The sequence below is a fragment of the Larimichthys crocea genome, chromosome XVII (genome assembly GCF_000972845.2).
Source record: "Larimichthys crocea isolate SSNF chromosome XVII, L_crocea_2.0, whole genome shotgun sequence".
Classification (NCBI taxonomy): Eukaryota; Metazoa; Chordata; class Actinopteri; family Sciaenidae; genus Larimichthys; species Larimichthys crocea.
Genome location: NC_040027.1, coordinates 13,605,401 through 13,617,373, shown reverse-complemented (window position 1 = coordinate 13,617,373; position 11,973 = coordinate 13,605,401). Strand labels below are relative to the sequence as shown.

At 44.2% G+C, this 11,973-nt stretch overlaps 1 protein-coding gene across 1 annotated transcript; it reads left to right on the top strand.

Annotated features, from left to right (window-relative positions):
- The first annotated feature begins 546 nt into the window (after positions 1-546).
- Positions 547-10,837, top strand: jade3 (jade family PHD finger 3). The gene is made up of 12 exons (XM_019252978.2): positions 547-820; positions 4,203-4,271; positions 4,369-4,428; positions 4,867-4,949; positions 5,042-5,199; positions 5,284-5,474; positions 5,660-5,871; positions 5,965-6,132; positions 6,223-6,339; positions 7,185-7,643; positions 8,939-9,056; positions 9,168-10,837. The coding sequence occupies exons 3-12, from the start codon at positions 4,380-4,382 to the stop codon at positions 9,971-9,973; spliced, it is 2,361 nt and encodes a 786-aa protein (XP_019108523.1). The 5' UTR covers positions 547-820; positions 4,203-4,271; positions 4,369-4,379; the 3' UTR covers positions 9,974-10,837.
- Positions 10,838-11,973: the final 1,136 nt, after the last annotated feature.

The following is an 11,973-nucleotide window of genomic DNA, read 5'->3' as shown; positions in this document are numbered from 1 at the left end:
TATTGCAAAGAAAGTGACCATGATACAAATAATAATATTATTAAGAGAGACCTTGCATTTATACTGCACTTTATACAAACAGTGTCTATTCTCTCAACAGTCTCTCAAAGACTAAATTCTTTATAAGGTTTTAGATTTACATATTGCATAGTTTACCGTTACTGGTTTTATTTAACTGTTATTTATACATGTGTATATAGTGTTAAAATAGGATATTGTATAGGTGTATATTGTTAAAGGTTTGTTTCTCGCTATTGTTTTTTTTTACTATCTCACTTACCGTTTAGGAGATGCTGTAACAAAAACAATTTCCCTGCGGGGATTAATAAAGTATTTCTGATTCTGATTCTGATAAATAATATTACAAAAGTAAGTGACTATGATATAAATAAAAACTGCAAGGTATAAATAATAATAATAATAATGGAATGGAATGGAAACATAAATACAGATAAAAAAAAATAAAATAAATATAAAAGTATGGTAAGTGTGTGTGTGAATGTATGATCGCCTTCGGCTTCCGTAGTAGTAACAGGTTAACGCCTGTACACAAATCGAGCGCACCCAGCCATGCTTTGGAGGCGGAAACCGGCGGGCTTTAGGACCTGGCGGGAGGCGCGGTACAATAGAGCTGTTGTGCCGTGGTGGTGGTGGACAGATTGCAACCCAGGAGAGACTCTCACTGTGGTGGGCTGCAAAAAAAAACCCAAATTTACTGCACGTCTGGAGGCAGAGCTGCTGTTTTAATTAGTGTTTAATAAGGCTTTGTGTGGAGCGACACGTGGCGGGGACTAATCTGACGACAGAGCGAGGACTGGAGGTAAAAACAGCCGGAATGTGAACAATATGCTCGGTGTTCAGGGTGCCAGGATTTGCCCTGGATGATTTATCCAGGCCACGGGGGCCTGCTCCCTCTTTTTTTCTGCCGTTTTTTAACAACTATTTCTGGGTGTGATGTGACGGATAGTTCCCAGCAGCAGCACGGTGAGCGCTGAAGCTGCTGAGCTGGGTGAATTTTCGCCCTAATGTCTCTAGGAAGTGACATCTTTGCACGATGGTGGCGCCCATGTTTGATTTCTCCACAGCCTGCAGTGCCCGCCTGCTACAGGCCTGTGTGTGTGTGTGTGTGTGTGTGTGTGTGTGTGTGTGTGTGTGTGTGTGTGTGTGTTTGGCGCCAACAAGGCTGTCTCTGGGCAGGGCAGGCTCTTTCTTTCTTTGTTTTTTTTTTTTTAAAAACTGTTTTATTTCATATAAAGTCACAGTCACAGAGTAGTGCATGTGCATGAGGGCAGAAATGTAAACAAGGAAACGGATGCAAATTTTTTGTTGGGGGGGACAGTTTGTTTTTGTTTCTGTGGTTTCTTTTCTGTACAGTGTGATGTCACATCCGTGCACATAACCTGTTTATACTGTGTGTGGTGTTAAAGTTTAGTTTACCACAGAAACAGAACCAGAACCAGGCTCATTGTGGACTTGTATTAGTCTTGGTGTTTTGCTGCATATCAAACATTAAGTATGTTTAAAAAATAAAAATAAGTAAAAATTTAAAGGTCCGGTGTGTGTAGGATTTGCACCCCTCTTGGCTCACCCTCCCTAAAATATAGACTTCGTATCCGTGACCGTCCTAATCTCGTATCGGCAAAGACATGGATTGTCGGTGGATGTGAAACGGCATCTACCTAGTTAACAAAGTGGTCACTTTTTTTTAAACTAGTGTACAGTGTGATGTCACATCCGTGCAGTGTGATGTCACATATGTACTGTGAGTGGTGTTAAAGTTTAGTTTACCCCAGAAACAAAAACAGAACCAGGCTCATTGGGGACCTGTATTAGTCTTGGTGTTTTGCTGCATATCAAACATTAAGTTAAAAAAATTAAGTAAAAATTTAAAGGTCCGGTGTTTGTAGTATTTGCACCCCTCTCGGCTCACCCTCCCTAAAATATAGACTTCGTATCCGTGACCGTCCTAATCTCGTATCGGCAAACACATTGATTGTCGGTGGATGTGAAACGGCATCTACCAGTTAACAAAGTAGTCACTTTTTTTTAACTAGTGTACAGTGTGATGTCATATCTGTGCGCATGATCCGTTTATACTATGTGTGTGTGTGTGGGGTGTTAAAGTTGTTTAGTTTACCTCTGGTGACGGACCAGAACCAGAATCCGGTTTATTGTCAAGTAGGTTTTCATATACAAGATATTTGTCTTGGTGTTTTGCCACATAACAGATATTAAGTGAAATTTTAAAGGTCCGGTGTGTAGGATTTAAACCCCCCTTGACTCACCCACTCCTTCCTACACATAGACGGTATAAAATATGGACGTAGTATCTGTGGCATCACCTGATGTGGTGGCTCCTGTCTCCGCCACCTACCGGTTAATATAAAAATCAGCAAAGACGTGGATCGTCTGTGGACCTGAGGCAGGCGGACTGAAACCTGGTTGTGATGGATACCCACCTGTCACCTGGTAGAAGTGGTTTGTGTACAGTGTGATGTCATATCTGTGCACGTAAACAGTGTTTATCCTCCAGTGTTGAACTGTAATGTCATTAATATTAGTTACTGACACAGATTGTGGTGGTCTTGCTCTGTTTTGTCTCTGTTTTATCTACTTGCACACTCGTCTTTGTCAAGAACAGAAGATTTATTAAATATCTAAAGGACACTTCCTCTGAAATTAACTTTTGGAGGCCAGATCGTTCCCCAAAGTGTTTGTTTTTTCTATTTTGCTTTGACCCGAGACCTTTTGTGTTCAGATGTAACCACTAGTGTTTGTCATGAGAAAAATGATCTGCCTGACCTTATTGTGCAAAATACAAAACAGTATCACAGTGAAAGAAAACACGGAGTACTCACACGTTTCCATCAACAGTTATTGTCATGATCAATGTTTAAAAGTTTTTTAGGTTGTAAATGTTGCTGTGGGCAACATGCTCTTTGTTTTATGCCCACCAGGTTTCTGCCTCTCCCTGCACTGTTTGTTTGTGGTTTGTCTTGCTCGTCGTTTTGTGCAAACTGTGCAAAAAACATTATTGTTTCATCCCTAAATCTCACACACTGGACCTTTTTTTTTTTTTTTAAGGAAGATAGAAATCAAGCACCAGATAGATAAATATTTCTCAGAATCCAAGGTGAAGTTTTCAGGCTGCTTGTTTTGTGTGACTAACCTCACCTCGAATATTCAATTTACAAACAGAGGAAAGTATCAAATCCACACATCTGAGAGGCGAGAACCAAGATTTGCCTGTTCATTTTCCCGAATTTATACTTTAAAGGCACAAAAAATGTTCAAATATAAAATGCTTTTCTTAAACATAACTGAAAATGGAAACATGACACACATTTTTCTGAGTGTTTGTACGTTTCATCCGGCTCTGCGTTTCACCTCGATCCAGTCAAAGCTTGCAGCTTCACACTCGAACAGGCCGGACTTCATTCATTCACCCTTTGTTTATTTATCAGCCTGGAGTAGCTGAACACACGGCGACGTGTGCTGTGCTCAGAGATGGAAACACTCATGTCAGCGGCAGATGTCGGCCCGAACACACACACACACACACACACACACACACACACACACACACACAGTGCACTGAGGTGTGTTTGTGTCGATTTTCAAGAATCTGCCGCTGATGTCCGGCACGTTTGACCCCGTTCAGTCGCTGTGATCAGGCTGAATGACGTCACGAGCAGCGTCAGACTGTACGCCTGTACGTTTCTCTCAGCAGTTGGCATCGGTGTGTTTGACTCGTACTATGGTATGGAGTGGAAATGGCTTCATGCCCCCTCCTACCCCTCCTGTCCTCATGGGGAATGTGAGGCATGTCCTGTCTGTTGAAACAGCGTACTGTATTTGGGGCGACTGTGGGTTTGAGTCCCTCAGTATTTGGAAACCTTTTTTTTTAATGAGTCGTCCCAGTGGTTCAGTGTTGCTAAAGGCGCGTACTGTAAGCCTGTGGTGTCTGTCTGCTCTGTTTTCTTTCACTTTAAACTGTCGGCATTTTTAAAAATAAACCCTGAAAACAGAAAAAAAACGTCCTGACCTTAATACTACACAGATGCTGACATCGACTCTATCGGTTAGTGGCTCGGTGTACTACATACTTCACGGCCAAACAATAACCCAACTATGCAAAAAACATGTTTTTCTTTCACGCCCAAATGTTTTGCTTCAGTTTACAGATGTTTTTCTTTTTGCAGGCATAAAATAAAGTGGCTAAAGGTTTATCAGAGGAATCTACTAGCATGCTCTTCAACTTGAAATTTATGGTGAGTAACCGTGTTAGTTTATATTGTTTGATTTGATTTTTTTTTTCACACGCTCCACATGTTTTAATGTCCGTTCTCTCTTCTTCTTCTTCTGCAGGATTTTACAGGATGAAACGTCTCAGGTCCTCAAGCAGCAGCGACAGTTCTGACAATGAGAGTGAGTCTTCTGTTTAATTAACGTCCCTGTCACGTCACAGCCGGGACATTGTATTGCTTCGTCCTCACTTCAAACCCCACCAGGAGCGTTTCAGAAGCCCGCCAGACTTTGTTAACCTGCTCAGATTTGATCATTTTTCTGGTTAATGATCCTCTAAATATGTGAAGATGCCACATAGTTAAATTGTTTCTCTTTTGGCTGTATGGACAGGGTGTTTTATTTTGAAAAAAGGCCAGATTCTCTGTGCCGTTTCTGTGTCTGACTTCCTGTCTGCTCAAGCTGCTTGCGGCGTCTGTCACAAATTGAACAGCTGAGTTGAGAGTCGCTTCTGCCGGGGTTTGAAACATCGACCGAACTCATCGCATCCGTGCCCAGTGGAATCAAATTAACTTAATTTCCACTCCTCTTCTTCCACTCACGCCCTCTTTCTTTATTTAGGTCCCTCCACCTCCTTCTGCTCCTCCAACAAGTATGGCAGCAAACCTGGAACCCCCGCCTCCAACCAGAAGAAACCGGCTGAAGTAAGTTCCCGTCCTCGCCGTCCAGCTGTGTGCTGAGCGTTGTTAAACACGAGGACTCGTGTGTGACTCTGTGCCGTGGCCTCTCCCCGCAGGTGTTCAGAAAAGACCTGATCAGTGCCATGAAGCTGCCCGACTCCCACCACGTGTCCCCAGAGGACTACTACCTGCTGGCAGACACCTGGAAGATGGAGTGGGAGAAGGGGGTCCAGGTGCTGGCGAGTCCAGACACCATCCCAGAGCCGTCTGTCAGGTAACCCCATTGGACTCCCAGAGAGGACAGAGTTCATCTAGCTTTGTCTAAATGTGCTGACGTATTTTTATCTTCCGCGTGCAGAGTTATTGTGGAGAAGCCCAAGGAGGTGCTTTACACCCACCAGAGGAAGTACGTCCAGTGCTCGAGCCAGGAGTCGACAGAACCGGGTTATGTCAACATAAAGGAGCTGGCAGAGGCCATGTGTCGCTACGATCTGGACGACGTGGACCTTTACTGGCTGCACACACTCAACAAGGAGCTCGACCGCATGGGTAAGAGAGAGAGAATCATAAGGGGATAATCCAGAAATTCACACAGTGCTGCATTATCTACAAACGTGGACATCTGTCTCCCCAAGCTTGAAATAAGAGCATTAAGATTTGGACTCCCAACAGTCTGCTGAGCTTTCTCTGACTGTGTTGAGGGGGCTGGGTTTTGTTCTTGTTTATCTCTTCAGGGGAGCAGCCCATAGACGAGCTGACGATGGAGCGCGCCATGGAGGCTCTGGAGAGGCAGTGCCATGACAACATGAAGCACGCCATCGAGACGGTGGAAGGCCTGGGGATCGAATACGACGAGGACGTGATCTGCGATGTGTGCCGCTCCCCCGACAGCGAAGAGGGGAACGACATGGTGTTCTGTGACAAGTGCAACATCTGTGTGCACCAGGTAAACGGCAGCACAACCACCGACCAGTCCATCGATTATTGAGTTCTTATATCAGAACAGCTGCTTACAAACCTCCTGCTCCTCTCCCCACAGGCCTGTTACGGCATCGTCAAAGTGCCTGTTGGAAACTGGCTGTGCAGGACGTGTGTCCTCGGTATCGACCCGCAGTGCCTTCTCTGTCCTCAGAAAGGCGGTGCCATGAAGGCTACGCGTGCAGGGACCAAGTGGGCGCATGTAAGCTGTGCCCTGTGGATACCAGAGGTTAGTACAGACACTCAGATCCTCCGCTGCGTTCTTCACCACTTCACGTTGTTCTACACTCATCATGACGGATGTTTCCTTCTTCTGTAGGTGAGCATCGCCTGTCCCGAGAGGATGGAGCCCATCACTAAAGTCTCCCACATCCCGCCCAGCCGCTGGTCTCTCATCTGCAGTCTGTGTAAACTGAAGACAGGCGCCTGTATCCAGGTGAGCGTGGATGGATCTTACGGTGCGATTGTTGTTTGAAATCAACGACGAGGTGCTGAAATTTACTATCAGTGTACAGTAGAAGGTTCAGCTCAGAAGACTCCAGGACATGATTCAGCTTTTCAGAAAGAGTAAACGCTCCATGTGAAAACTCATCATGACTCTCTATAAACCTGCTGCACATGGTTTGATTGTGCTTTTGTGCCAGAAACGTCCCAGCTTGAAGCAGTTGAAGGGAACTAGAAGTAACAAAACATTTTCATGCATGTGTGACCGTAGCCTAAAGTCAACAAGCAAGCCTCATCTTTGTTACTTACTTCCTCATCTATGTCACAGAACCAACACACTGCAGCTCAGATGCTTCTGTTTCATTATTGTCCGATCAGGGCGGCTTTTCTCACCAGTGTCCTCAAATAATGTAACATGACGAGCTTAGTTTACTGGGCATGCATTCATCTATAATCACCTGCAAATAAGAATAAATATGTTGTCGTTACCTTAGAATGAGCTTTTATATCTACAGACACTGCTGTAGTTTCTCCTCCGCTTGGAAGGGGAGCGTGAATCAAGCAGTATTCAGTTGCTTCATCTCTAAATGTCACTAAATCCTACAGACTGGACCTTTTTTTAAAGCTGTTCCATTCATCAGGGTGATAGATAATCTTGTGTCTTTCTTAACAGTAATCCAGTTATGAAACACACATCATGTAAACTCGAGTCACTGGGGAAATTAGGTTTCTGCAAAATATGTAAATTCTCAGATGCTTCTCTTAACATCTTGTTACGCCCAGTAAGTGTGTTACAGTCCACATAAACATGATCGTCTGTTTCCTCGTGTCTCACAGTGCTCGGTGAAGAACTGCACCACTCCTTTCCACGTGACGTGTGCCTTCGAGCACAGCCTCGAGATGAAGACCATCCTGGACGAAGGCGATGAAGTCAAGTTCAAGTCTTACTGCCTGAAGCACAGCAAGTCTAAAACCGGCGAGGCTGGCTTGAGCCCAGCTCGATCCAAAGCCCCCGCCGAGGCGGAGAAGGTTGGCCAGCGGGCGCAGAGATTGCAGGAGCTGGAGGAGGACTTCTACACCCTAATCCAGCTGAAGGAGCTGGCCCAGCTCCTCGGGCTCTCCGAGCGCCTGGCCGACTTCATCTATCAGTACTGGAAGCTGAAGAGGAAAGCGAACTTTAACAAAGCTCTGCTGCCACCTAAAGAGGAGGAGGAGAACCTGGTGCTGCAGCCTCAGGAGGACAGCATCCACACACGCATGCGGATGTTCATGCACCTGCGGCAGGATCTGGAGAGGGTGGGTGCCTTTTTCTTTTTCTTTTACGCAGCAGTGTAATAATCTGAAGTGCTGAGTCTTTGAATTTCTGGTTACTGAGCGAGTCCAGACAGTATGTGCTCTACTTTCAGTGAGCTCACTGTGGTAGTGTCAGCTTGAGTATGGCACAATCTAACATATGTATTGTTATTAACACGTGATCCTGTGTGGACACAACACAACTCTCAGCAATGGCAATGACATAAATACTGAGAAACTGAAGTATTAAAACAAATCTCGGTTTCGGTTGGAAAGTTATTGAATTTCATGAGCTGATCGAACAAAAATCCACATGCGTTGTCGAGTATGTTCTCATCTTCTTCAGTGTTTTTCTTGTTTCTCAACATGGAATCGCTCTTTAAATCAAATCACCACAAGTTAATCTGCACACATCAGCAGAACAATTGGGAGAGATCCTGGAGGAAAAGTTGCCACAGTCTGCAAGAGAACTGCCACTTGGAAACGACAAGTGTTAAAGTCTGTAAAGGCAATTCTTAGATTTCTTTCAAAACACATTAAATATGTTGGAAAAAGACTTTGAAAGATATATCACTCAAATGTGGAGTTAGAGGTTCAAACATTTTTTCACCAGTTTTCAGTCTCAGGATTTTGTGGGCGGTCCTTAAAGGGTGGCTCGATGACACGCTGAGGCCCCATGAGCTAGAGAGATAGAGATGAATTCATCTCGCTCAGTGTTTCAAAGTTAGTCATGTCATTTTCTGAACTCATCTGACACGTTTCAGTCGTCGCCCTCAGTCCTGGAGCTGAGAATTCATTTTTACCCAATTTTGACACCTAAGTTCATAAACTTGTCAATATTTGTAATCATTTAAATTTGGCTGGGTGGTTTACACTTTCTTCTTCGGTCTGACAAACTCGGAACACAGATTTATTCTTACTTTACATGGACTTTAATGTCCTGATGCAGACAACAAGCCAATGCAGAACTGGTGGCCAGACTTGAAAATTACAGTTCGGAGTTAAAACAGAAATATGGAGGTAAAAAGTCACTGCAGGCTTAAAAAAAACTTTTTGTAATTGTGTATTTGAATTAGACCAACCATCCAAACCCCCCAAGTCTTTGCTATTGTCATAGAAGACAAAGATACGCACATTGGAGAAGGTGGAACGAGTTGCAGATTCCTTTATCTGCAATGCTTTTATGAGCTGCAACATATTTATGACACACAGTCTGCCTGAGGCTCAGGCACGTATAGGCAGAGAGCAGAAAATTGCATTACAGTAATGTAATGTTTTTTATCATCCTTATTCTGCAGGTAAGGAATCTGTGTTACATGGTGAGTCGGAGGGAGAAGCTGAAGCTGCTGCAGAGTAAAGCCCAGGAGCAGATGTTCAACCTGCACGTGAAGCTCGTGAACCAGGAGGTCTCTGCTGGTGAGCCATCACACACACATTTAGGATATAAACAGTAGATCCCAGTAATAATCTCACTTTCTGTTGCCAATAGTTAGTTGTGCTGAGTTGCTGAACTTTTTTTGTCGTCAGGTCTTCCTTCTTCGTACCCGGTGGACAGCGTGCTGTTCCGTCCTCCTCCGAGGATAACCCTGAAGCTCAAAATGCCCAAATCATCGACTCTTGGAAATGGAAATTCCAGTTCCAAATCCGGCAATGGGCCGCTCTGTCCGGACAATAGCGGTAATGTTACTGAGCATGCAGGTGAAGGGCTGGGTCAGGGGAAGCCTCAGCTGCACGGACGAGGTCGGAGAGAGGAGCGCTCCAACGGGCGACTGTCTTCCTCGAGCAGCTCGGCGCTGCCTGTTAAACCCTCCGGCAAACCTTTAGCCCTGCACGCGGCGCTCCACGGCCACTCCTCCAACGGTAACGGCAAACTGGACCAAGACCGAGCTAAATCCAACGGGCTCTTCGAGAAGTTTGTGGCTCAGAAGGACAGTTCTTGCCAGACGCCCAGTGACCAGGACGCTTCGAATCAGGCTTTGGACAAGAGCAGGTTTCGCAAGTCAGCCATGGAGCACTTTGGCAGGTCCTTCAAAGAGGCGACTATTAATTTAGTACGGACCACAGAGGACCTGCGGGCCTCTGACAAACTGTCCCGAAAGGGCTCAACCAAGGAGAGACTCTGGGCTAAACCGGTGTCTGAACACAAGGTGAAGAGCGCGAGATCGTACCAGGACAGCGACGGATACTGTCCCGACCTGGAGCTCAGTGACTCAGAGCCCGAGGCCAAAGGGAGGCACAGGCAGCAGGTCGGGCTGCCTCAGCCAGACGCTCCAAGGAAAGGGGTCAGTCGTGGGAAACAGTCGCTGGGCTCCAGACACTCCATGCAAAGGTGACAGCTGTTTGTTGACTCTGCTCACTGCCGCCGTTCTTTCCTGACCTTCTTCCCAAGTGCCAGGCCATCTCTGTGAACACATCAACATCAGGGACCAGACCCCGAGACCCCCCAACCCAGCACTCACAGTGCTGCGTATATTAAGCAGAAGATGCATGAAGGGTCGTCAAAACATTGTGTTAGTGAGAGGAACAAACCTGTCAGTCTTCTGAGACCATCGTGCTTGCCTTTCTGTGAGGCGAGCGTTACATTTTGTACTCGACTTTGTATTAAACGCTCCCCAAAACACACAGGTTCAATTTGCCTTTGACTAAAACTGCTGCTGTACATAACGTGTTCAAATCGGGATGTAAATAATTGAACTGAATTTGACGCTTCAAAATACTGAATCAAAGTTGTAGCAGAAATTAAAACCGGCATGCCAGATGGGAACTTTGTAGTGAATTCTAGTATCGAACGCACTCTTGTCTGTTAGTTTCCCCGCAGACCTTTTTATATTTGTCAAGTAGTGGAGTCGTTTTTATGAACACGAATGCCTTTTTTTGTGTGTAGGAATGCAGTTTCACACTATTACTACCTTCAGTCGTGTCCGGGTTCGATTACAAGGTTGTGAAAATTGGAAAAGGGAAAAAAAAAAATGTGTGTAAGACATTTAAAAAAAGATGTCCTGCTGTATCCTTCAGTATCGTGGGTGCATAAAAAGCAAAGCCTGAGTACAGATATGTAATTGTTTGCCTTTTTGTTATCGGTTACAGATCATCACACGACGATCAGCAAAACGTTTAACTGAAAACTTCACATATTTGCAGTTTTTTCTGTTACCTGTGTCACTTTTTTTTGATAATAAATGACCTGGTGTAACTAGTTTTACTAGGACTCGATATTTTTCTTATTATCATTAGGGATATTTTTAGATACAAATCAATTCACTACTTTTTAGTGACATATTTGCCAAGTTTGAACTAATTTTTACCACAAAAGCTTTATCATTTAAAGTTCATTTTAAAAAAAATTGCTCAAACGCAAAAAAATAACAAAATCAGCATTTAAATATCTAGATCTGATCAAAGAATAAATAAATCTTGGCGTCAACTTTTGCTGCTTTCTTTGGCCCCAGTATTCATCACTCAGTATAAAAATGTGTAAAACAATTTTAAAAGCTTGACAGACGCCCACCCCGTGCTGACCCTCAGAACAAATTACCTTTTGTAAAATCAGGAAAGAGAATCTGTTTGTAACACATCCCAACAAGAGTTACGACAAGATGAAGCACCTCTGAAACTTAATACTGATGTGAGACATGGCTTTCACTTCACTGTAATCCAATACACACTGTCTACTGCACATGGTGCGGTGAGGATTTACTGAGAGGTTACTCTGTTAAATTGCTGGTTAAGAACTAATCACAAAAAAGTTACTGTCACTGTTTTGTTTTTTTTTCTGCAAGAAGCCAAACACAAAACGCTGCAGTGACAGAAACAGGTGCTACATCCTGAAACATTCAAACAGTAGAGACAAGCTTTTTATTTTTTAGGTGCAATGATTGTTTCTACTTTGGAAAGTGCATTTTTAAATAAATGTTTTATATTAATAATTGTGTTCTTTGTGGAGATTAGAGGTTTAATTTAAAGCAACACTGTGTAGAAATTGGTATTTTTGTGATTTAGTGCCTCCGGAGTGTAATACCACTGTGGTAATATTCTGATTATATCACTTATCATCAAGTTGATGACTTTGCCAACAGCCAAACATCAAGCAAGGTCAACAACACAAGATATAGCAGCCAGCTAATATTACTGACTAGTCCAACAGCAGTCAGCCCAGCTCGGCGTCTGTCTGTCAGACTTTTATTTCTGAAGGTCAGTCCCAGATTTACTCTTCCCCGGCAGCTTCTTGCTCGCTCACTCTCTACTTATCAAGTCTTTTCTCCTCTGTCATTATGTCCATAGAGGATGCTGAGTCTGGTTACGTTGCCCGCATGCCCAGCTCCTGTTCTGGCAC

Excerpts from the sequence above, each read along its gene's own strand:
- jade3 (XM_019252978.2), top strand. The coding sequence starts at position 4,380 with ATGAAACGTCTCAGGTCCTCAAGCAGCAGCGACAGTTCTGACAATGAG. Across the intron at positions 5,475-5,659 it reads CAAGGAGCTCGACCGCATGG|GGGAGCAGCCCATAGACGAG; the intron begins GTAAGAGAGAGA and ends TTATCTCTTCAG. Across the intron at positions 9,057-9,167 it reads GAACCAGGAGGTCTCTGCTG|GTCTTCCTTCTTCGTACCCG; the intron begins GTGAGCCATCAC and ends TTTTGTCGTCAG.